The following is a 25,713-nucleotide window of genomic DNA, read 5'->3' as shown; positions in this document are numbered from 1 at the left end:
CAGCGAAGCAAAATGTGGTCCACAATTGACGATAGTTTCCCAAGAAAGGAAGCGGAAATTTAATTACAGTTTAAAATATTTGTAAAACAGATGCAACAATTTTTCTGCAAATTATTTGACATTAATTGTTGGGCATTATTGGGTTATGCTGTATTGATAGCCCCAAAAGTCATTTTCGTATGTTGTCTCGTTATTGCTTAAATGGATAGATCAATGAAAGTTTAAATAGGGAAAAGATTTAATGACCCAATAGACATATTTGTTCATTTTAGCTATATTGCTGGACGACGATGATTCTGAGCTTCCGGCGTGGTTCAGAACGAAGAACAATTCTTGTCAGAATCAGAAAGAGGGCGGAAGTGGATGGAATGCGATGAGTAGCTCACTTGGTGGTCTTAACACTGCACCTGTTGAAGAGGTTCTAACCAAGACGGGAAGTAGATGGGCTGATAGGGCTACTGAGAATCTGACCTCAATGGCCACGTCTATTCACGTGCCTTCCGCTGGCGAGGAATTTGATGCTCATAAATTTTTCAGTGCGTTTTCCACATAACCACGACAGATTGTTTTTTGCTAGTTACTCAAAATACCTTGATTTGAATGCGGGAAAATGGAACTCAGATTTCTTAAATGGCAATTTAGTAGAAATATTTGCTCTTTCGGAAATAAAAAACTTCTATTTTTGAGCTTCGGGTTGGGTCAGAAAAATTTGAGCCAAGCTGGGGTTTGAATAATATTTTGCGACGACTATAATGTATGGAGGACGTCACTTAAATAACTGATATTATTTGAAAATAAAACTGTCCTGATATTTAAATTACAATTTGAGACTTGAAAATTGGTTTCACTTTTGACAATTGGAGTTTGAGTTCTGTTTCAGCTGAAAATTTGGATGTGAAGCGGTGTCATTCCGGATCTGAAAGTAACGTAAGTTGTTATAGTTGATCTGCAATTTTGTGATCAGAAATATCTGTTTTCATGCTAGAAAAGGCTTGAGCCATGTTTCAAGTTAAGTCTGATAAGTCTTCACCTAACCACGAACTTGTTTCCATTCTTGTGCTGTTTTCCTCTATCTATCTCAACCACCTTTCTGTCTGTCTACCAGGCTTCTGTCTGTTCATCAACTAATCTGGCGGATGATAAAGTTGCCAATAGTGCCGGAAGTGGCCTCAACTTGGATCTCACTCTCGCCTCACCTCAAAGTAATTGTGATCAGTTCCAAATTGAGGACATCGAGATATCATCGCCTGATCCCGAAGATGAGGTTTGAACCACCCATCCACTTCACTCCCTCCCCCCCCCCCCCAGCTTAGTGGGTCGATATCTTTGCCCCCAGGCGCACGTGCTATAGCAATAGATCTCTGCAACTAACAATTTTGTTACTTCCTATTTCACTTTTTAAGTTTATCTCTTCACCGTGGGAAAAAAATTGATCCGTAATATTATGCTCAATTTTTTGTAACTGCAAGTAGGCAATTAAACATAAATTTGTAAAGGGTACTAAAATCCACGAGACATGGTTTTAAGCCATGTGTCATTTAGGATAATGGGGGAAATTTGCTTCTGGGAATGTTAACTCACACTTATTTTTCTCGTAATATTACCATAAATGAATTGATGAAAGTTTTAAGAAATATTCAACATTTGATTGGACAAGGGCTGACTGGTTATCGCAGAATCATTCACTTAGATCATAATTTGACTCTTGTCAGTTTACTTCACTGCTGAGATAAATTTATGATAGAATTTTTGGGTCTTTCACATTATAGCCGCCATTATGGTATAATTACCATGATGGGAGGGTGTACTTTATATTTGACTACTAATCCATTTGACCCCATCCATTTGACTACTAAGATGGGGGCTATAAAGGAAAAGACCCGAATTTTTATGAATTACACAATTTACTCTATTTACATATGAATTCCGCGCTATAATAAGTAAAACATGCGCGTACACGTTCAAAAAATGCCGATAGTGCAGTGTCAGATATTGAAATGCAAGAAGTTCCTTTTTACAAAGCCACAAGTTGACGTTCACTGACTTTCGTCTTTTGAAAACGTGCAAGTGGCGTGTTTGAAGCAAGGTTGTTACTTGACTTCACATAAGTCACTTCAAAATTATGGCTAAATAGCTGGAAGCTCTTAAGCGATGATAACAAACGCCGGTTCTCAGTTAGTTTAAGTGCAGGTATGTAATTTATACTCAAAGTTTTTCAGCAATCTGGTCCGGGAAATAAACGAATGAGTCAAAGTGAGAATACATTGGCAGCATCGATCAGGCCCTCCGACTTGTCAATTGGCAGTAAGCCAGTCAAGGGAGCTGAACGCCAGACTCCAAGTGTGGAAACCCAACCTATCCCCATATTCGTGCCTCCCAAAGGCCCTAAGGTGCAAACGGGGCTAAACCCAGCCGAGTACGGCGACGACCAGGAGGGAGTCCCATCCAAAGTAAACATCACAAACATCTCTCAATTGTCCCCAGATTCGGTGGATAAGGACGACAATACTACTTCTGAAGATCAAGGTAATTATTAATAGCCGCGTCATTATCCGTTATTATTAACATTATTAATAGCCGCGTCCTCAATTCCAGGTGGCTATTTTAGCGCTCCTATTTTTTTATAGCTGCGAAGCTGTAAGCTGAGCGAAGCTATATTGCGGTGCTCTTGGTTTTTTACAATTCAAAGAGTTTGAATTGTATTGGGGCTCTGTCTTTTTTTTAAAGATCTGTTCACACATTTTCATGATTTTTGAAGTCAAATTGGAGTGGTGATTTTGGTCACGCCGAAACAGGAAATGGAGCGAAAAAGCGAGTGGTTTGCGGCGTGAATTTTTTTCGCTCTAATTTTAAAGTAGAGTGAGAAAATGGTGTTTGAACAAAATTTCGGTTTCTCGGTAGTGGTTTTTTGTTCACATGTGGCAATTTCACTTTGATTTTAACTGTTTTTTTTCGATTTTTTGGATTGAATTTTTTTCAAACTAGTTTTCGCAATCCCTTCACAGCTCATTCTGGACCTATTTTTTTGTTAGAATCAAAATTACATATCTCACTATTGGTTTTTTGTTCTCCCTAGCAGCATTTTGACATTGATTTTCTGTTTTTTTTTGTTTTTTTATCTGATTTTTTTTTTAAAAATGGTTTTCCCAATTCACTCATTGTCCGTTCTAGGTCTAGTTGTTTGTTAAGTCAATGAAAATTCTTTGAATTGTACGTCAGGACTTGTCCTGCTAAGTTTTTTGTTTCGTCGTCTGACGCTCTTCTTTCGTTTTACATTTGTTCACGCAGCAAAGCTGAAAAGCTCAAATTTTCTGAATAAGTTCTTCCTCTCACTAACGGCATTTGTGCGCGTGACGTCATTTCTCACTCGCTTTATCAAAAGGGTTTAGGTTAATTGCGTGATTAGATTTTGATCATACGTGACTTACCTCACCCAATAAAATGACTTTTGCACTTTAAAACTTAAGTTTAATTAATAGCCGCCCTCATCTTCTCAGCCGGCTATTATAGCGCTCCTATTTTTTTTTTTTACTTCGTCGAATAAAAAAATGTTTCGCTTTACCTCATTTTGGCGCCTTTTCAACATTTTGCGTGAAATCTTTTTGACTTCTCTAGGCTAGTTTCTCTCTTCTCTCATTCTGCTGAAAGTGATTTTGAACATCAGTTGCTCAGCAAAGCAATTCAAAATGAACAGTCAGTATAAAAAATTGAAGTCAGAAATAGAAACGGGATAAACCCATAAAGCCCAATTTTAGATGCCCGCTATTTGAACGTCGGTCCTATAAGTATTAGTTACCTCTCTCTAATGCTGATTGTTATTGATAGTAGCCCCTGTAGCCTCTCTCTAAGAAACAGAAGTACGTTATGTTCATCAGAATAAATCGGACTTAAAAAAATGTTTTTGTACGAAAATCTTTTTTTTCAATATCTTCTGTTATTTCAATCCCAGTCATGCTTATTGGAATCAACGGCGGCTATTTTCCGGCAATCTGCCGGGTATGTTTTGAATTTGTTTAAGGTCAAATGAACTCATTTGTGCAGTAGAGGGCCCTATTAAGAGGCTTCTGAGGAATGAATTTTAATACGCTTTATTAATTTTTCGCTGAATGTTTTTTACCTAGTTCTTTTGAGCGGCGTTTTTTTTTTCAATTTAGATCTGTATCTGTTTCTATCTCTATTATATGGCACGTAGGTCTATTCTTTCACAGCTATTCCGGCAATCTGCCGGCTATGTTTACAATTCAAAGAATATGAATTGTATTGGGGCGCTGTCTTTTTTTAAGATCTGTTCACACATTTTCATGGTTTTTGAAGTCAAATTGGAGTAGTGATTTTGGTCACGCCGAAACAGGAAGTGGAGCGAAAAAGCGAGTGGTTTTGCGGCGTGAAATTTTTTTTTTGCTCTAAATTTAAAGTAGAGTGATAAAACGGTGTTTAAACGAAATTCGCTTTCTCGCTAGTGGTTTTTTGTTCACATGCGGCCATTTCATATCGCTTTTTACAGTTTTTTTCGATTTTTTGTATCGGATTTTTTTCTAAAAGGTTTTCCCAATTCATTCATATTCCGTTCTTGGTCTAGTTTTCTGTTTAGTCAATGAAAATTCTTTGAATTGTACGCCAGGACTTGTCTTGCTATGTTTTTTTTACTTCGTCTAACAGATTTTTGTTTCGTCTTACCCTGACTTCTTGGAAATGACTTTTTCAATGACCTACCTCACTCAAAAAGTGACTTCTGAACTCACTTACGGAACTCTAATTTTAATGAACTTTTACTTGTGAAATGTCAATAGTGTGCATCTAAGTAGTGCCAAACATATATGCCCTAATTCTTGATTATTAGAGTCTTGAGTTTTTGATTTCGAATATTAATTTTGGGATCTTCTCCGTTTGTGCCCCCAGTACGTTATGCGCCCCCCAGTTGCAGAGCACGTGCCATTACATAGTAAGTCATTATGTAATAAATATTGCACTTGCATCTGAGGGGTGCAAATAATATGCGCCCACTAAGCTGAGGGGGCACAAACGGAAAAGATCCTAACTTTGAAAAGCCCTATTAGGGCTTTCTCCTCATAGAGCTTGTGTCTGATAAAAATGACAGTCCAGAGCTAACCCAAAAAGTCTAGTGGTCTATTAAAGGACTGGTGGTCGATCTTTCTATCTAATCTCTTTAGTTGTTTCAATTCATGGAAGGCCCCAAGCGTCTATCGCGGCTATGTTTAATCCGCCTTCATCTTCTAAGCCTTCTGCTATAGCGGACCTAGTTTGTTTTGTTTGACCTTAGTTACAGCTTGTTCAGTATTTCAACTTTCTCGTCTAGTTTTAACGAGTTTTCAAGTTTTAAGAGTTTTCGAAGAGAAGCAATTATTGTAAACATTTTTTAGGCAAATTTTTTGCTTGAGTATTTTTTGACTTTTGAGTGACTTTTACTCCCATGACTTTCTGCGTTTTGGGTGATCTAAAGTTCTCTCTCATTTTAAGCTGCTGAACTCAATTGGTGGCAATTTAATGCTAAAACATCAAATGATAAATGCGCCAAAATTGCTGAATTTTTTTTCACTTTAAATGTTTTTAGTGGTATATATTAACCTCTAATGAGGTTTTTTGAAGCCCCCTAGCAATTTTCTTAGTCCCATTCATTAGGCAACCCCTCCCCCTTTTGACTGAAACAGGTTGCAATTGATTAGAGCTCCCACTGGTCGTTCGAGTGCATAAAGCCCAGTTTTAGATGCCTACTACTTGAACTTTGTTCTTGTAACTCTTAGTTAGCATCTCTTATTAATAGCCGCACAGCGATAGCTGAGACTATTATTGGCCCTCTTGGTTTTTTATTTCGTCGTCAAAATTTTTGTTAAAACCATATGACGTCACAACCACTTCGTTTCTGCTTTTTGTTCATTAATTGCTCTTGAACGAAGTTCATAGCAATTATTGTAAACGTGTTGGCCTTTTTAATTCAAATTTTTCGCTTGACCATTTTGCGCTTTTCAACATTCTTCGACTTCTCAAGTGACTTTTTCACGCTTTTGCTCTTCATTTTTGTGTGATATCTATTAGTCTCACTCCGAAGTAAAGCTTGTTGCTAATATAAAGTCGGTTACAGCATAGCAAAAACACAGGCCTGATAGCCGAGCGTTTAGTGCATCTGGTTATGGATCGGGAGGTCAGTGGTTTGAATCCGGTGGGGTCAATTGTTTTTCTACCCGCCTGTCGTTCGAGAGCAATTCTTCCGACACTAGTCGGTTTATATTTCGTTCATGCAATCCTATATAATAAACGCATGAGCTCTAAAACGGTACAAAATTTTCATGTTTAAGGGGCCTCTCGACTCGCATGTTTAAGATCCGCATTGCGCAGCATGGTAAAGCGAACATATCGAGAAAGGTCATTGACCTAAAAGGCTCAAAGTAGATGGGCGAGCACCGAACTTGGGACAAAATACTGATTCAGTTGCAGTTACTGCAAGGCTATGAGGTCTTGAAAGTATGCTCGCCCAGAGGGAAGACTTACTGTCCTGGGTACTACATATTTTATAATTGCTCCCGAAGGAAGTTTAAAGTATTTAGTGTAAACGTGTGTTTTTCTGCAAAGTTTTATATTTACAGATTCTGCGCTATTCTAGAAAAATCTTAGCTTTCAACTAATTTTTTCATGTTTACTGTTTGATTTTTACATGATCTCAAACGCTCTCAATCTGAAATAAGTCTATTGATAAAATGAAGAAGATTGCGAGAAAGGGTTGTTTGTAGTTGTTTTAGCCCAGTTGGTAAGATAGAGGACCGCTGTTCTAACGGTTGAGGGTTCGAAGCCGTGTCGGGTACGTTCCCTTTTGTAGACATGAAAGATTTTTTTCAACACCAAGCCACCTGTTGTTCGACAGCAATTGTTGCAACAGGAGTCGGGTTATGTTCCTGTGTGTGTTTATGTCATCTATCTTACCAACTGGGCTATAACATCTCCAAACAACCCTTTCTCGCAATCTTTCATTTTATCAATTGACTTATTTCAGATTGAGAGCGTTTGAGATCACGTAAAAATCAAACAGTAAAAATCAATTGTTGCAACAGGAGCCGGTTTATGTTCCTGTGTGTGTTTGGCTGATGAAAAATTTTATTCCTATAATAAACGCGTGAGCTCTGAAATTGGACAAAATTTTTGCATGTTTAAGGGGCCTTTCGAAGCGCGTGGTTGAGCCGCATTGAGCAGCATGGTTAAGCGAACATATCGAGAGGCCAATGACCTAAAAGGAACGAAGTAGATGGGTGAGAAGCGAACCTGGGACAAAAGACTGTTAGTCAGGTGCAAGTACCACGAGGCTGTTAGGGCTTGAAGGTATGCTCGCCCAGAGGGAGGATTTAGTGACCCGAGTTCTACGTGTTCTTGAATTGCTACCGAACGAATTTTGAAGTAATTATTGTAAACGTGTTTTTGGCAAAGTTTTAGCTTTACAGATTCTGCGCTTTTCTAGAACACTCTTAGCTTACATTTATGTTTTTCACGTTTTACTTTTTGATGTTTGCGTGATCTCATATGCTCTCAGTCTGAAATATGTTTATTGATTCAATAAAAGCGATTGTGAAAAAAGGTGGTTGAGTGGTTGTAGCGAAGTTGGTAATATGGAGGACTGCCAATACTGTGCTTTTCTAGAACACATAGCTTTCAACTAAGTTTTTCACGCTTTTCGTTCTGATTTTTTTGTGATATCAGATGCGCTCAATTTGAAATATGTTTATTGATAAGATGAAAACGATTGTAAGAAACAGTGGTTTTTAGTAGTTATAGCGCAGTTGGTTAGATGGAGGACTGCTAATCTGAATTTTTATGTATTCTTCTATTATCACTATCCATAAAATTGCTATAAAACTAAATTTTTAGCAGTTTTAGTCGTATTGTCTATTCTTACTCTTTTATAGTAAATGTCATTCGCGATTGAGTTCAATGGTCAACGGCGCTCCTAGCGTAATATGTTTTGGTTGTCCTTAACCGTGAAACCTAGCATAATAAATGTATTTCGAGACGCGCTTTACCATGTTTAAGCTCCTAATATGCACATTTTTTGCGCTCATTAAGCATGTGGTATAGCAAAAACAAGCAAGTCACAAACGCCATTGTACAGAAATTTGCTGTAGAAAGAGCAGAAGACAAGTGAAGTGGCTGTGAAACGAGGGGCATAGGTTCGAGCCCGAGTCCCTTAACAGAAACTTTAACTTCTTTTTAACCTTTTATTCGTGTAAAGGAATTTCTTGTTATGGTTTTGTGGGCCTGCTAGTTGCAACTGAATTGCATGCGTGACGTCATTTTCACTCTTATTGGAGCGAGTTTTTTTGTTCATTCATGTGATTAAGTTTTTGGTCACACGTGGCTAACCTTTTGGTCACACGTGACTAACATCACAAAATGACTTTTCTTCATTGTAATTCAAAGAGAAGGTCATGTGAATGAGTATCATTCTAAATGAAGGTTATTTGAAAGCAGCTAAAAGAGGCAGAAATAACTTAACCAGATTCTTAATCAAAATATAACATCTCATTCTTCAATCTTGTATCCCCTCATCAAGAAAATGGAGTATGTATAACTACGTAATGATATCAAATTAGTTTGCATTTTTAAAATATTTTTGAACAAAAATCTATTCTTATTTTTGTTCTATCAGTCCCAATGATACGGGGGTCAATGGTGGCTATTTTGGGTACGTTACTACTTGATCGGCGCGGCTGCAGCAACTCATGCAACTTAGAATGTTTCGAAGTATGCGGTCGCATTTAGATCTCTGCTATATTTAGCTGGTTGTTAACAGATCTTCGGAGCCGGCTATTATTTATAGCGACCCTTTTTAGTTTTGGGACGATGCCTTTTTGGAGAGCAGCTATGGGTTTATGTTTTTTACGACTCTAAGAGACGGTATGGATTTCTGTTTTTTTCCTGTCTTTAGATGTCTGTGAGGTCGTGTGACCATTTTTATAGTCTGGATTGAATTGAACGAAGTTTTGTTTCTTTTTTATGCTTGCGTTTTTATGAAAATTAATAAATTTTTCTTAATTAATTGCTCTCAAAAGAACTCAGTCTTTTTTATGCGATTTTTCGCTTGACCAATTTTTTGTCTGACGCTTTTAACTTTTCGTCCTCTAAAACGGGATTAACAGGTAGAGCCAAGCGCGCATTAAGTGCTCCTAGAGCCTTGCATTTCTGTTGCAGCTCATAACTGTTTCGAAGACTGATACTTATAGTGTGAAGGGCGGTTCTTAGAGGTTGAAGACCCCCCACTGTTGAACCCCCCACTATTGCCCCACTCCTCCCACTGTTACCCCATTCAGCCCACTGTTACCCCCATCCCCATCAGCCCTCGGTGCAACCCATCCCCATTTCTAGCTAAAAACGCGCAAATTTATTCTATATTGCACAAATTTTCTTAGTTTTTGAAAATTTTTGACGTTTTTTGATTTTATTAGCCCTAGGTGTCAACGAACCTCCTCTAGGTTTTAAAGAAAGGTTCCTGTATAGTTTCTAGTGGTAAAAGAATGGTTTCAATATTTTAACATCGCGAATTTTACCATTTTTTTAGGACAAAACGTGCAATCTTTTCATTTCTGAAATTTTCTGATATTTATCCTTATTCAGGTGTTTTCACACGCAGGGGCCAGAAAACCTCCTAATGGGTTTGATAATAAGTTACTGACAAATTTATATTTGGCCATGGAATAATTTTTGAACTTTTCAATGTCACAAATTTTAGCAGTTTTTTGATAAAATTTGCTTTTTTTGTTGTTTTAGAGTTTTTCGGTCTCAAGAGCCAAGGAACCTCTTGTAGAGTTTGAAATTAGGTTTTAATAACTTAACAAGATTCTTAATCAGAATATAACATCTCATTCTTCAATCTTGTATCCCCTCATCAAGAAAATGGAGTATGTATTACTACGTAATGATATCAAATTAGTTTGCATTTTTAAAATATTTTTGAACAAAAATCTATTCTTGTTTTTGTTCTATCAGTCCCAATGATACGGGGGTTCAATGGTGGCTATTTTGGGTACGTTACTACTTGATCGGCGCAATTGCAGCAACTCATGCAACTTAGAATGTTTCGAAGTATGCGGTCGCATTTAGATCTCTGCTATATTTAGCTGGTTATTAACAGATCTTCGGAGCCGGCTATTATTTATAGCGACCCTTTTTAGTTTTGGGGCGATGCCTTTTTAGAGAGCAGCTACGGGTTTTCGTTTTTTACGACTCTAAGAGACGGTATGGATTTCTGTTTTTTTCCCTGTCTTTAGATGTCTGTGAGGTCGTGTGAACATTTTTTTTGTCTGGATTGAATTGAACAAAGTTTTGTTTCTTTTTTTATGTTTGCGTTATGAAAATTAATAAATTTTTCTTAATTAATTGCTCTCAAAAGAACTCAGTCTTTTTTATGCGATTTTTCGCTTGACCGATTTTTTGTCTGACGCTTTTAACTTTTCGTCCTCGAAAACGGGATAAACAGGTAGCGCCCAGCGGGCATTAAGTGCTCCTAGAGCCTTGCAGCTCTGTTGCAGCTCATAACTGTTTTGGAGACTGATACTTATAGTGTGAAGGGCGGTTCTTAGAGGTTGAAGACCCCCCACTGTTGAACCCCCCACTATTGCCCCACTCCCCCCCCCCCCACTGTTACCCCATCCACCCCACTGTTACCCCCACCCCCATCAGCCCTCGGTGCAACCCATCCCCATTTCTAGCTAAAAATGCGCAAATTTATTCTATATTGCACAAATTTTACTAGTTTTTGAAAATTTTTGACGTTTTTTGATTTTATTAGCCCTAGGTGTCAACGAACCTCCTCTAGGTTTTAAAGAAAGGTTCCTGTATAGTTTCTAGTGGTAAAAGAATGGTTTCAATATTTTAACATCGCGAATTTTACCATTTTTTTAGGACAAAACGTGCAATTTTTTCATTTCTGAAATTTTCTGATATTTATCCTTATTCAGGTGTTTTCACACGCAGGGGCCAGAAAACCTCCTAATGGGTTTGATAATAAGTTACTGACAAATTTATATTTGGCCATGGAATAATTTTTCAACTTTTCAATGTCACAAATTTTAGCAAGTTTTTGATAAAATTTGCTTTTTTTAGGGTTTTTCGGTCTCAAGAGCCAAGGAACCTCTTCTAGAGTTTGAAATTAGGTTTTTGTATTATTTCTAGATATAATGGAATGTCTTGCAAGATTTTAACATCACGAATTTTACCATTTTTTGACAGTTTTTGCCGCCATTTTTTTCCAATTTTTTGACATTTATAGTCGGTACTCATGCTCTTTGTGCCTCAAAGGTCAGAAAACCTTCAGTAGGGTTGACTAATAAGTTAATGCAAAATTTCTGTCGGTCATGGATTAATTTTCAACTTTTTAATATCACAAGTTTTAGAATTTTCAAATAAAACTTTCAAGTTTTTTTGTCATTTTTAGGTTTTTCTAACCTCAAGAGTCACGAAATTTCCTCTAGGGTTTGATAATTTGTTACTGCATAGTTTCTATGGGCAATGGAATGATAGAGATGAGTTACTTGACAAAAGTTCAGAGATAAGAGATTGTTTTGAACTTTTTTAAAAGTTTTTGTCTTGAAAACTTGTTTTCAATTTTTCCTTTTTCAGTTTACTATATGATTTATTTACTAACAAGGCTAGAAAACTAGAAGTTGCATTGTCGAATCCCATCATAGAAAAGATTCCTGTCTCTCTTTCTCTCTCTCTCTCTCTGTTGGTTCGGGTTTCTTTGCTTCTTTTTCTCATTTCTGTTTTATCTCTCTCTCCCTGACTCTATCTCTCTCGCTTTGTTGATGCCCCACTTCAGCTGCTTTTATGTGGCTAATGTCGTCTTCTCTGATCGTCATTAACAATGAGTTATAGTACAAATGTTTTAATTATAGCTGCGAAGCTGTAAGCTGAGCTGAGCTATATTGCGGTGCTCTTGTTTTTTTCTTCGTCTGACCCTTTTTTCGTTTTACATTTGTTCACTCAGCAAAGCTGAAAAAGTCAAATTTTCTGAATGATTTCTTCCTCTCACTAGCGGCGTTTGCTTGCGTGATGTCGTTTCTTACTCTCGTTAGCAAAAGTATTTTGCGTGATTAGATTTTGATCACAAGTGACTTACCTCACTCAATAAATGACTTTTGTACTTTAAAACTTAAGTTTATTTTGAATTTGTTTAAGGTCAAAGGAACTCATCTGTGCCGTAAAGGTCCCTAATAGGAGTCTTCTGCGGGATGAATTTTAACAAGGTTTATTAATTTATCGCTGAATATTTTTACTTAGCTTTTTGAGCAGCGTTGATTTTTTTTTCAATTTAGATCTGTCTCTGTTTCTATCTTTATTATATGGCGCGCAGGTCTATTCTTTCGCAGCTATTCCGGCAATCTGCCGGCTTTTTTCGTTTATGATCTAACTTGCACTTTTTATGAAATCATTGTTAATTGATCTCTAGAGGAATTTGTAGCAAATATATTAATCCTGTTTGTCTCTTTTAATGCAATTTTTCCGCTTGACAGATTTTTCGTCTGACCCATTTGTCTTCAAAAACGGGATAAAGAGGTAGCGCCCAGTCTGCATATAGTTCTCTGGGAGCTGTTCAGCCCACCACTAGTCTTCAAGTATGCGATTAACAGAAACTGTTTTGGAGACTTATACTTATGGTGTGAAGAGCGCTTCTTAGAAATTGATCTCACATCCCCGCTGCGCTCACTTTACGCCCCTTCAATTAATCTAATGGTAGCCTCACTAAATAGTGGCCAGCTACTAACGAAGCCAGCCGGTCGTTTGAGAGCCATTCGCCCGACTTTAGTCGGTTATGTTTTTGTAGTTAACTATTTGACCAATTTTTCTCATTGTGTTAGGACTTTTTCTCTCCTTTCTTTTTTAGCAGAATTTAATTGAATTGCTCGTATTTCGGCGATGACCTTTGAGTTGTTTTTGGAATTCTGCGGTTTTCTCTGTGGGCGAGCAAAAAAGTTTGAAACAGCAAAAATTGTAGGTATGGAGAATTTTTCTGTAAGCTAGCAATTGTTTTGATCTTGTGCGTCTATTTCAAGCTGTTTTTTATGCCTTAAATTTAATGTTTCAAATACTTTTGTTGTTTAAATAAGGTTTGTGGTAATTAAAATGAGTTTTACGCTTATTTTCAGATTATGGTTTTATAGGCTATTTCAGCATTATTTCATTTTAACTATTCATTGTATTAATGCATTTATAATTGATTGCTCTGAATCGAAGTTTGTAGCTTTTGTCTGTCGTGTTGTCTTTTTATGCAATTTTGGTGTGAACAATTTTTTCTTTTCGAAAACGATGTAAACAATAGCACTGAGGGCATTCTTCTATTTAAAGTCTTACGGCTCACTCTTCTCTGAGTGTGCGAAGTTTTTAAGACAGGAATGCATTTAGTTAGGAACGGTTATTAAAGTTTGACCCCCTCCCACACTTAACCCTGCCGCACTCTGCAATAGGTTTTTGCATAGTTTTTGGTGTCAATGAAGTTGTTTTCAACAATTTAATATCACGAATTGTAGCAATTTTTTGATAAAATTTGCAATTTCAAGATTTTTGAAATTATTTGTGTTTTGTTTACTTTATCTTGTTTCAGTGGTCATCTAATATCCTCTAGGGTTTGCTAGTATGTTACTGCACAGTTTCTATGGGCAATGGAATGATATTCAACTTAATCACAAATTGATAAATTTTGAAAATTTTACCGATGTTTCGTATAACTCTTGTCATGTTCCTAGTTTATAGATCTTTATGAGCAAATGCAACTTGAGGCTTGAAATTGGGTTAATGGATAGCCTCTAGAGACAGTGAAATGTTTCTGAGGAAACTATCACAATTTTTGGCCACATTTCCTTAAAGTTTGCAATTGTTTTCAATTTTTCTGTAATTTTGGTCGTTTTTTAAGTTGATCAATCTTTACGGGCCAATGAATCTTTTCTAGTCTTCCAGCTGGGTTATTGGACACAATTCAGAAAAAAAGTTTTGAATTTTTCAGTATTGCAAAATTAGAAACTTTTTGTTTTTTGTATTTTAATTTTTAAGTTTTTTCATATTTCGATTTTTGCTGTTTTTATTGGCCTATAAAGCCCTTTGGAGGCTCGTGCTTGGGTTAGTCGGTTTATTTGATTGGCTCAAATTTGGCTTTCAGGGTAAAAGCCTCAAAAGTTTTTGCTATGATATTTTTTTGTTGAGTTTGTTTCATTTTTGTTTCTCAACATTTGTGTTTCTTTTTGGCTGGCGTTGTTCAAATGATCTGCTAGTCAGGTACATTAGTTCTACTTTTTCTTCTGTAGATTGTATTTCAGGACTAGTCCTGCTATGTTTTTTAATATTCGCTTGGACTTTTGATCACATTTTTTTTACATAAGTCACGATTTTCACGCCTGACTTCTGACTTATCTCTCACTGTTTCAACTGAATGGATTTTAGTTTCTTTCACGCATTGAATTACGCTGTTTAGTGAGTCCGGTCAAAGTCAAAAGAGTAAATTCAGAAACGGGATAAGCGATAATGCCCTATCATTAAGTCATAGTGCTTAAGGTTATCAAAGTTCATTTCAGCTTAATAGCTATCAATTTAATAGCTGAATTAAGTACCGTTTGAGAAATTGACTGAAACTGCACGCCAAACTGGATACCTCTTGACACTAAAAAAAACAAAATAATTGGTCATTTCATCTTTTTTTTCTGTTTCAATACTGATGTGCGGAAGCGCGTCAAGGGCGGCTATTATCCGGCAATCTACCGGCTTTGCTATTTAACTTAAATGAAGTTTGTAGCTCCTAACCAATTTTTATTGCAAATGGAATGGAGATCTTGCTACAAAGCGGTTTTTTCCCGAAACTCTGACTAGAGATCTCTGTGTGCTTACTGATACGTGAGCAATTTTATAGTCTTGATTTCTGGAAAGAAAGTATTTTGTTGGTATGTGTATTTTTACTCTATCATACTTTAACTGAAAGTTTCCTTTTCTGTGTTATTTTTGGCTGGTTTTTATTGCTTTGATGAATTGTGCTATTAGAAACTAGTTATTCAAAAAACTGGTTTTTTTGGCAAAGAAAAATTTGATTTGTTTTTACGACTATCTATATATTATTTCAACGTCGACAGAGAGCCACTGAACACCATATTTAAGAGCCTATCTTCACATGTTTTAACGGCCCTTGAACATGGTTTTCTGAGAAAGCGACTGACAACAGTCGGGTTTGAACCTGGGTCTAGGGGTTGAGAAGCGGAAGCGCAATGAGTTGAGCTAAGGAGCAGGTGAGGCGCGTATTTTATCGGGACTTTTGTCCATTAACGTCGCATGCGTTTCTCCTTTTTTCCATTTCGCTCCTTTTTGCACACATTTTTTTTGCTCCATGTCTTTCCTCCTGTGACTATATATCTATTTCTATATATTAAACGTAATTCGAAAACCTATGCCACTGTTTAAGCTCTTAATCTTCAAATGTTTTAAGGCCTCTTAAAGATGCAGCAAAGCGTCTTGTATGCATTCTGATAAAGGTCAATGGCCGAAAAGCTGCTGTTGCCATAATAGTCAATGACCAGAAAGCTATCTATGCCATAAAGGTCGATGACTGAATAGGCGTGGATGCAAAAATAGGTCATTGACCGAATAGCTGCCAATGACCGAAAAGCTGCGTGTGCCAAAAGGGTCAACGACCAAATAACTTCGGATGCAAAAATAGGTCATTGACCGAAAAACTGCCAATGACCGGAAAGCCGCGTGTGCCAAAAGGGTCAACGACCAAATAACTTCGGATGCAAAAGTAGGTCAATGACCGAAAAACTTCTAATACAAACTGAATCCATTTATTACACGAAAATAGTCCTTGAATGATATGTGCTGATGCATCGCTGGTGTTGACAAAATAAAGATTCTCTAAGTAAAGGTCAATTACTGAAATGAAATCGAAGATAGAAAATTTTCCGTATAAGATGATTTTAGATAGCGAGGTAGTAAGGCCGCAGTGACAAGCTTTTGTGTAACGTTTTAAAATTCTCCGTAACATAGATTGATGCGATTCTTCGAAGCGGAACTTATTACGCAAAATGTTTGCGTGACGGATTTGGTTTTTTAAATCATATATTGCTTCACTTTTGTCAATTTTGTTTAATGCTTTTATGAAACTGAGTTCAAACAAAATTGAAAAAAATGAAGCAACAGATCATTTTAAAAAACCCAATCAGTCGCACGAACATCTTGCGTATTAACTTCTGATGAGAAGAATCGCATCAATCTATGTTATGGAGATTTTTAAAACGTTACACAAAAAGTTGTCACTGCGGCATTAAAATAACTTTATATGGACAATTTTCTATCTTCGATTTCATTTCGGTAATTAAATTTTTCTTGAAGAAAACCTGAAAAAAACCTTGAAGAAAACTTGAAAAAAGAAAAGAAGAGACAAGACAGAGCAAAGAGGAGAAAATAGGCACAAAGGGAGCAAAAAAGACGAAAGAGAGAAGGAAAGAAACAAAATAGAAAAGAAACAAAGAAATACAGAAGGGAAAAAAGAGAAACGAAGGAGAAAAAGAAAAAAGGCAGAAGAAAAAGAACAGTAAAGAAACAAAAGAAAGAGAAACAGACAGAAAAGAAAGAAACGAAAGAGAGAGTTCTTCCGAGAGTCAAAAGCAAAACCCGAACAAATGCTTCGCAGCCTAACTTCATTTGCTCTAATAAAACTGGCAACAAGTGATTAGGTTAATTAAACTTCAGTTGTTTAAACTTCTTATGAGACTGAGATCTAACAACTGAAGTTTAATTAACCTAAATTTTGTTGTCAGTTTTATTAGAGCTAATGAAGTTAGACTGCGAAGATTTTGTTCGGGTTTTGGTTTGACTCTAGGAAAATCTTTGCTCTTTTTTTCTCGTTCTTTTCTGTCTTATTTCTTTCTTTTGTTTCTTTACTGTTCTTTTTCTTCTGCCTTTCTTTTTCTCTTTCGTATCGCCTGCTTTCTTTCTTTCTGTATTTCTTTGTTCCTTTTTTACTCTCCGTTTCTCTCTTTCTTCTTTTTTGCTCCCTTTCGTTTCTTTTCTCTTCTTTCTTTTGTCTTTTTTTCTTTTTTGCTTTTCTCTTTCTTTTACGTCTCTTTTCCTTTTTGGTTTCTCGGTTTCTTTTTAATAGCTGCACAGCGATAGCTGGGGCTATTATTGACCTTCTCTTGGTTTTTTGTTTTGTCGCGATTTTTGTTGCGACCATATGACGTCACAACCACTTCAAATTTGCTTTTTGATCATTCGTTCATGCAGTTTCATCTGAAGTGCGTGCGTGACGTCATTTTGCGCTCTTAGTGGAGCGATTTTTTTGTTCATTCGCGTGATTAAAATTTTGGTCACACTTGACTTACCTCACTCTCAAATATGACTTCCTCACTTTGAAATTGGCTTTTTAATTTAATTCAGAGATAAGGTGAAATGGGTGTGTGTCACTCAAAATGAAGGTTATTTGAGAGCAGCTAATACAGGCAGCGAAAACTTGTTCAGATTTTTAATCAGAATATAACATATCAGCCTTCAATGAAAAGACGTTTTTTTGGTCTGTTTTTTTGCTGATTTTTTGAGACTGCAGAGCTACGAAGCTATTGTGGCTATTTTCTGGTAATCTGCCAGCTATTTTTCTCTTTTGGTGGTCTTTTGTGTTTTCACTCTTTCATTTCTGTTGTTTGCCCCTTCCCCCCTCTCTCTCACTCTGTCTTTTTTCTCTTTTCTCTATTGTTTTTCTTTTTTGCTTTGCGGTTCTGTCTTTCTCTTCTTTCTTTTCTCTATTTTTTTCTCTTTTTTGTTAATCTTTTTCGCCTTTATCTTCTATTTTTCAGTTCTTCTTCTGCCTTCATTTTCTCTTAATTTTTTGCACCCTTTCGTCTCTTCTTTCTCTCCTTTCTCTTTCTCTTTTCTCTTCCTTGGTTTTGCTTTTCTCTTTTTCTGTTTGGCTTTTATTTTTTCCGCTGTCATTGGTCCTTTTACGTGTTTCCATTTCTCCGTTTTCTCATCTCTCTCTCTCTCTCTCTCTCTCTCTCTCCTGTTTTTTTTACATCTCTTGCTTTTTCTTTTCGGTCTTTCGTTTTTGCTTTTCTCTTCTCTTTCTTTTCTTCTCTTTTTTTTCTGTTCTTCTTTTCTGCCTGTTCTTTGTTCTTTTACTCTTTCTCTTTCGTTTTTCTCGCTTTCTTTTCTCTGTTCTCTTTCTCCTCTATTCGTTTTCTTCTGCCTTCCTTTTGTCTCTTCCTTTTTGCTCTCTCTCTCCCTCCCTCTTCTTTTTTGCTTCTCTTTCTTCTCGGTCTTACTTTTTGTTTCTCGGTTTCTTTTTTCTCGGTTTCATTGGTCCTTTTTGTGTTTTCGCTTTCACTTTTTACTGTCTCTTTCTCTATCTCTCTCTCTCTCTCTCTCTGTCCTGTCTTTTTTGCCTCTCCTTTTCTTTCTATTCTGTCTTTGCTTTTCTTTTTTTCTCTTGCTTTTCTGTTTCCTGTCTCTCGTTTCTGCTTTTCTCTTCTCTTTTTTCTGTTTTTTTTTCTGTTTTTCTTTTCTGCCTTTTCTATTTTTTCGTTCTTTTTCTTTTACGTCGTTTTTTTCTCTTTCTTTTCTTCACTATTCTTTTTTCTGTTCTTTTTCTTATTTTCTTTTCTTTTGCACTCTTTCGTCTCTTCTTTCTCTCTTTTCTCTTCCTTGGTTTTGCTTTTCTCTCTTTTTTTCTGTTTTACTGTTTTAGTTTCTTTTTTCTCTTTCATTAGTCCTTTTTGTGTTTTCTTTCATTTCTCTGTTTTTCTCATCTCTCTCCTGTTTTTTACATCTCTTGCTTTTTCTCTTCCGTCTTTCGTTTCTGCCTTTCATTTCGTTTTTCTTTCTTTTCTTTTTTTTCTGTTCCTCTTTTCTGCTTTTTCTATTTTAATTCTTTTTCCCTCTTTTCCGTCTTTCTTTTTTCCTTCTTTTCTATTCTCTTTTCTGTTCTTTTTCTTCTGCCTACTTTTCTCTTTATTTTTTGCTCTTTTCTCTTTATCTTTTCTTTCCTTTTTTGCTTTTCTCTCTTTGATTAGTCTTTTTTGTGTTCTCTTTCAGTTATCTGTTTTTTCATTCGCTCTCCTCCCTTTTTATCTCTCCCTTTCTCTCTTGCTTTTCAATTTGTTCGACCGCTCTTTTCTGTCTTTTCTCTATCCTCTTCTCTCTCTTACTTTTCTTTCTTTTCTCTTTATGCTGTTCTGTTTTCTCTTGTTTTTTTTTCGTCTTTCGGTTCTGCTTTTCTACTCTCTTTCTGTTCTTTTTTTTTCGTTTCGTCTTTTCTGCCTCTTTTTTCTGTTTCTTTACTCTTTCTTTTTTGTGTTTCTTTTCGCTTTCTTTTACCTGTTCTCTTTTCTGTTCGCTTTCTTCTGCCTTTCTTTTCTCTCTTCCTTTTTGCTCTCTCTGTCTCTTTTCTTTTTTTGCATATCTTTCTTCTGTCTTACTTTTTCTTTTTGGTTTCTCGGATTTTCTCTTTCATTGGTCTTGTTTGTTTTTTCTCTTATATTTTTTGTCTCTTTCTCCTGTCTTTTTTACCTCTCCTTTTCTTTCTATTCTCTTTTTGCTTTTCTTTTTTCTCTTGCTTTTCTCTTCCTTTTCTGTCTCTCATTTCTGCCTTTCTCTTCTCATTGTTTTCTCCCTTTTTTCTGTTCTTCTTTTCTGCCTTTTCTGTTTTTTTCTTTCTTTTTTTTCTTCACTAGTATTTCTTTTCTGTTCTTTTTCCTCCTTTTTTTGCTCTTTGTCGTATCTCTCTTTCTCTTCTTTTTCTTCTTTGTCTTCTTTTCCTTCTGTATGCTTTTCTCTCTTTTTCTGCCTTTCTTTTCTCGTTGGTTTCGCAGTTTTTTTCTTTCAATGGTGGTTTCGGTTTTTTGGTTTCTTTTTTAGTTTCTCGGTTTTTTTCTCTTTCTTTGGTCTTTTTGTGTTTTCCCTTTCATTTCTTGGTTTCTCTCTCTATCTCTCTTCTGTCTTTTTTCTCTCCTCTCTCTTTTTTTCTGTCTCTTTTCTCTTCTTTTTCTTTTCTGTTTTTTTCTGCCTTTTCTAATTTCTGTCTTTTCTTTTCCGTTTCTCTTTGGTTTCTGAAACGTTTTTGTTTTTCTGTCATCTCTTGCTTTTATCTACTTTCTGTCTTTCTTTTCTCTCGCTTTTCTGTTCTTTTTTATTTTTTTTCTTTTGTTTCTTCCTTTTTTCTTCATTTCTTTTCTTTTGTTCTTTATTTTCTCGCTGTATTTCCTGTTCTTTCTCTTCTCTATTTCTTCCGCCTTCTCTCTTCCGTTTCTTTCTTTTTCTAACTCTTTTCTGTCTTTTTCCTCGCTTACATTTCTCTCCTTTCTTTCTGATTTTTCTCATGCATTTCTCTCATACCTCTCTGTCTTTCTTTCCTCTTTTGCGTTTCTTTTTCTTTTTCTTTATCTCTTTTCTAGCTTTCTGTTCAGTGTTTTCTCTCCCTCTGTCATATGCTGTTTTTCTCTCTTGCTCTTCTATTTTTGTGTTCCCCCTTCCTTTGCTCTCTTTTTCCCTCTTTCTTCCTCTTTTTCTTTTTTTCTGCCTTTCTGTTCTCTATTTCTTCTGTCTTTTCTCTTCCATTTATGCTTCTTTCTGGCTCTCTTTTCTGGTTTTTCCCGCCTTTTCTCTTTCTTTTCTGTCTTTTCTCGTTCTTTTTTCCTCTCTCCTTTCTGTTCTTTTTCTCTCTTTTATCTTTTGTTTCTCTCTTTCGGTTTCCTTTCTTTTCTCTTACCGTTCTGTCGTCTCTTGCATTTCTTTTTTTCTGTCTTTTCTCTCTTGCTTTTCTGTTCTTTTTTCCCTTAATCTTTCTTTTGTCATTGTTTTCTCTGCTTCTTTCATGTCATGTTTTTTTTATCTATATATATTTCTGCTCTCCCTTTCTTCTCTTTCTTTTTCTCAGTGTTTTCTGTTTTTTCCCTGCCTTTCTTATATATCTTGAATGTTTAAGCTCCTCATCTTTGCTCATTAGACATGCAGCTTACCGTTTTACCTGCGTTTAGCTAAGCCATCATGTAGAAGTTCAATATCTGTGTACGGGGTGTACAAAAAACTGCTGGTGCTTGGGGTTATATGCTAAACCAAACACATCGGTAGCGTGACGCGGTTGCGGAAGGAAATCCCACGGAAAAAAATCCCACTTCATTTCAGATAGGAAATAAACCCCCATGGAAATAAACCCCCACTTTACTATTAAAGAACTGCGCATTTAGCGCGTTTGGCCATGCCTCGCAGGCCATGGCCATGCGTCAGCGGACCTTGGGTGTTTTTGTTATGAAACTATCACAACCAAACAAATTATCACAACCGAAGTTCAATTTTGAAATGGGGGTTTATTTCCGTGGGGGTTTATTTGCTATCTAACGTTAAGTGGGTTTTATCCGTGGGGGTTTATTTCCTAAACCCAGCGTAATATAATACATATAGTTTGTGAATGAGAGGCAGGGGTTCCATCACAAGGTGGTGCGAAAGAAATCTGATTTTTTAAAAACCTATTCTTTTAAATGATGTTTTTGTGGTGCTTTTGCGGGCCTGCTAGTGTTTTTAAAGATCTGTTCACACTTTTTCATTATTTATGAAGTCAAATTGAAGTCATGATTTTGGTCACGCCGAAACAGGAAGTAGAAGCGAAAAAGCGAGTAGTTTTGCAGCGTGAAGTTTTAGTCTAATTTCAGAGTAGAGAGAAAACGGCGTTTGAACAAAAATTCTCTTTCTCACTAATGGTTATTTGTTGACAGGCGTCTATTTTCCTGTGATTCTAATGTTTAAAAATTTTAAGATCGGATTTTTGCAATCGATTGATAGCATATTCTAGGTCATGTTTGTCTCAGTTTGGGTTTGCTTTCAGCTATCCGCAATTGATTGTTAGTTAAGCAATTTTGCTCTTTTATAGGTTTGTGTTAATATTGGAGATAATATGTGAAACGGATTTGTGCTTCAGTGGCAAGTTATCTGATTGTTTGTTTTTGTTTAAGACTCAATAAGCGATAAACAGCAACAAGACAGACGCTCTAAACGGAGAGGAGGAGGCTTCAACTCCAAGGGAGCCAGCAGCAGTAAGACCAGTCTGGACCGTTCTGGTGGTAGCTGTCGCACTCTTGTGCCCCCTACTGCTACTGGGGAGGACGAGGAGGAGGAGGAAGAAGAGGGAGCAACAGAAGATGACGATCTGGACGAGGATGAGAACTTCGGAGATGCGGAAGAGAGTAACAATGACGGAGATGCGGAGGAAGATGACAATATTAGTGAACCCAAAGAAGCAGATTTGTAAGTTGCTCGTTTTTTTTGCGTATAGAAACAGCACCATAGCTAATGTGTAGAATGAAACTAGTCGGTACTAAAACTGACTTTACATAAATTTGTTGTTCTTTTCCTGCCGCTATTTCACTGGTCTTTTGCTACGTTAAGGTGTGACGTCATTTCTTAAACTGATTGGCGTTGAGTTTTAATTTGTTTATCATAACTGACTTACCTCACTTTCTAAATGATTTATACCTTTGTAAAGGTCGCTCTAACCCCTAGGTCAATAAAGTCAATATTGGACTCCTATATAATGATCAATACTAATAGTAAAGCATGGCGATCAAAATAAAATAACAAATTTGATGTTTTTTTTTTAGTTTGAAAAAGTTTTTAAAAAGGTTGACAAATGCATCAACTCAATTGTGTATCTGTTGGTATTAATATTCTACATCTTGACAGTATGTTTTGCAGCTATTTCGGCAACCTGCTGGCTATGTTTGACAGCTGTCTGTGTTTTCAATATTACTGTGGGCGATTCATTGGCACAGCGCGACTTCTTTACCGTTGAGAGGTTTACGCTAATAAACTGAAAAATCTGATCTTTGTTTTATTTTAATCAGCAGAATTAACGCTGGCGAGAATCTTATGTTGCGATGGGTTTTGTGGATCTACGTTGTGTTATTGTCTATCTTCAAAAAGTTATTGTTCTTCACTATAGTTCATCACAAGTGTCTATTGGTACCCAACTAAACATACATAGAATTTTGCAGCGAAAAAAAGGCCTCTTTTACAGATAATATAGAAAGCGCTTAATTTACAAAAGTGAAAATATTGACTAAAGCCGATTAAGAGGATTAATCAAAATTTAGTGCGTGCAACATTTTTAATATATTAAGATACGAATTGTAGAAACCAGCATCAAAAGTGAGCAAATGTTCTAAAATAAAAAATTGGTACTAGTTGATGCAAGTAATGAACACTTGATTTTTATTCTGTTTTCAGTTATTGTTGTCTTTCAAGGCAGAACTCTTAAGGCCTTTACAACTCCTGCTTTATGAATTAGATCTAAAAGGTCATAACCAATTGTGCTTGAAGCGATATAATAAATTAAACGGAGCGTGAATAAGAAAGCAAGTTATTGGTAACACAATGGTCGTTATAAACTTAAATCTGAAAATATTAGGTCATATTTTTCATGCTGTCTTACAGTTTCTGTGTCTGCGTGTGTAAAAACAACATGCATATATAAATGTACATACAATGGTGAATCAATGTACAGTCACCATGTTCCCATTGTTTACTTCTCACAATATTGTTTGTCTTATGAATCTTTGTTGCATAGAGGCTTTATGAAGGTTCCATGTAAAAAGTTGTTGTCGGCTGCTATTGTTGATATAATGAAATAGCAGAAAAGTATTAATATTGCGAGTTTTTGTGTAGAAAATTGTTTTTGTTTACTGGAACATTTGCTAACTGGTTCCTTTAATGAATAGCAAAACTGTAGCTTGGTAGATATCGAAACTTCAGATTACAATTTTTCAGTGTTCTCGACAGAGTTCAAAAAGAGGTCTTCCAATTTTTCCAATAAAACACTTCATTAAAGTCAATAAAGTTTATTTTCAGACAAAAAGGAGAAAAAAAATGAAGGCACTGAAGATATTCCAAAAAGTCATTAAAAGTTAATCGTCAGCCCGTCCTGTTGTCGATCAAGCTCCACGTTTCTCTTAGTTCTCTCAGCCGTCAGATATTGTTGCAGCTCCGTGCATTCTAATCTTTTTAATGCAATTGTTTGCTTGTTCGGTTTTTCATCTAACCCCTTTGACTTTTCATCACCAGAAGCAGGATAAATTTGTAAACGCTTTAGGAAAGAGCTCTACTAGTCTCTAAGTAAAAGCTTTACCGAAACTGTTGAGGAGGTATAATTACACAAATTGTAAGTCTATTTTGTGATGTTTGTACCCTCCAATTTTGTTTCTTGTCCCCCTTTAAGCAACCTTTATACCAAAGCCAGTCGCTCACCCGTCGTTGGAGAGCAATTCGCCCGAAAGCTTTTTAAGTTGAAAGGGAAACTTCATCAATTTAGATGTGTAATTTCTATTACTTATCTTCTACGGCCAGCGAGTTTAATTGGCAGCTATGTTCGGTTTCCGTCGGGTATTTTTGATATTAACTTTGAGTAGAGAGTTACAATAGCAGTGCAACAGTACAAGTTCGAGAGCCTCGTTTGTATAAATAGTAGGTTTCCTTGTACTCAGATTAGATATTGAATATAATACAGCATCTTCATCTGATCCAACAAAAAGTGAAAACCAAATAAAAAAGATTGAAAATTTGAAAAAGTCTCACTAGCAGTGCCAGAGTTCTTTCGGTTCCTAATCGCACGCGCTTTTAAATTGTCAATCATGATTCTTTCCTACAGGTTGTTTTTAATAGCTGTCGAACAAAATGCGAAGAATTTTTTATATTTGTAAGTGTTGCTGCCACTTTGACTTTGCGTTTGAATTTTATCACGATCTTTAATCACATTTTTAAGCAGTATTCTTCAGTTAACGGGTGGTAGGTTTCTGTTAAAAGTCCAGGCAAAATATTGGCCTTATTTTTTCGCTTTTAATCTGATTACTGGTCTCTATTGGGTCTAATTACATCATTTGAAGCTCTTTTCTAAACCTATTGATCAGCTTGTAATGCCCATCACGGCTGAAGCAAGCTGCAATGGAATCGTGCACCCAGAAGAGAGTTGTCAGAGAAAAATTGGCTTGTTTCTGTATCTAAGTTTTCGTTTACAAAATTATTTGTCTTGTCATTTTTTTTCTGTACATGCATTGCCCTTTCTTACCCCTATGAGCTTGGTAATGTTAAGTCCGTGAGTTCTTCTATAGTTTTTTCAACAAAATTGCTGACCTAAAAGCAAAATTGCGAAATTACCAAAAAATTCTCTAAATCGCACACTCAGAGACTAGTGAGCCGTAAGACTTAAATAGAACTCAACGCCCTCAGTGCTATACCTTATCGCTATTGAAGAGAAAAAATTCGTTCACGCAAAAAATTGCGTAAAAAGACAACACGGCAGACAAAAGCTGCAAACTTCGATTCAGAGCAATCAATTATAAGTGCATTAAAACAATGAAATAGGTAAAATAAATTATTGCTGAAATAGCCTAAAAACCAAAATCTGCAAATAAGCTCAAAACTCACTTTAATTACCACAAACCTTATTTAACAAAAATATTAAAAATTTAATACATAAAAAACGGCTTGAAGTAGGCGCACATGATCAAAACAATTGCGCCTATCAAAACAATGCCTTTAACCGAAAATGCCGAGGACGCATAATTCATGGCATCGTTTATCGTCCTCCATCAGCTTGTTCTGCTAAAATAACCCACCCAGTTATTTCTGATATAAACGAAAACCTTGCAAACCGATACAATTTGGCAACATAAAAACTAAGGTAAGGGGTGTCTTCTATTTTGA

At 36.1% G+C, this 25,713-nt stretch overlaps 3 protein-coding genes across 12 annotated transcripts in view; 2 read left to right on the top strand and 1 right to left on the bottom strand.

Annotated features, from left to right (window-relative positions):
• LOC142334806 (flap endonuclease 1-like) overlaps positions 1–25,713 on the top strand; it is a 247,310-nt gene that overhangs the window by 44,117 nt on the left and 177,480 nt on the right. The window lies entirely within an intron of this gene.
• The window catches only part of LOC142334804 (uncharacterized), a 134,672-nt gene that overhangs the window by 56,117 nt on the left and 52,842 nt on the right, over positions 1–25,713 (top strand). For 9 of the 10 annotated variants that reach the window (XM_075383123.1, XM_075383122.1, XM_075383120.1 and 6 more), the window contains 5 exons: positions 273–536; positions 881–927; positions 1,106–1,264; positions 2,220–2,526; positions 21,972–22,263. In XM_075383123.1, the coding sequence (XP_075239238.1) occupies positions 273–536; positions 881–927; positions 1,106–1,264; positions 2,220–2,526; positions 21,972–22,263 (1,069 nt within the window). The remainder of the gene's footprint in view (positions 1–272; positions 537–880; positions 928–1,105; positions 1,265–2,219; positions 2,527–21,971; positions 22,264–25,713) is intronic. The other variant, XM_075383124.1, reaches the window with a different exon arrangement.
• LOC142335546 (uncharacterized) lies at positions 18,038–20,098 on the bottom strand. The gene is made up of 2 exons (XM_075384085.1): positions 19,970–20,098; positions 18,038–18,154 (listed from the first exon to the last, which is right to left on the bottom strand). Exons 1-2 carry the CDS (start codon positions 20,096–20,098, stop codon positions 18,038–18,040), a joined length of 246 nt encoding a protein of 81 aa, XP_075240200.1.

Source organism: Convolutriloba macropyga, chromosome 2 (genome assembly GCF_964194025.1).
Source record: "Convolutriloba macropyga chromosome 2, txConMacr16.3, whole genome shotgun sequence".
Taxonomy (NCBI): domain Eukaryota; kingdom Metazoa; phylum Xenacoelomorpha; order Acoela; family Convolutidae; genus Convolutriloba; species Convolutriloba macropyga.
Note: the sequence above shows the minus strand (reverse complement) of the source record. Positions and strands in the feature narration are given on the sequence as shown.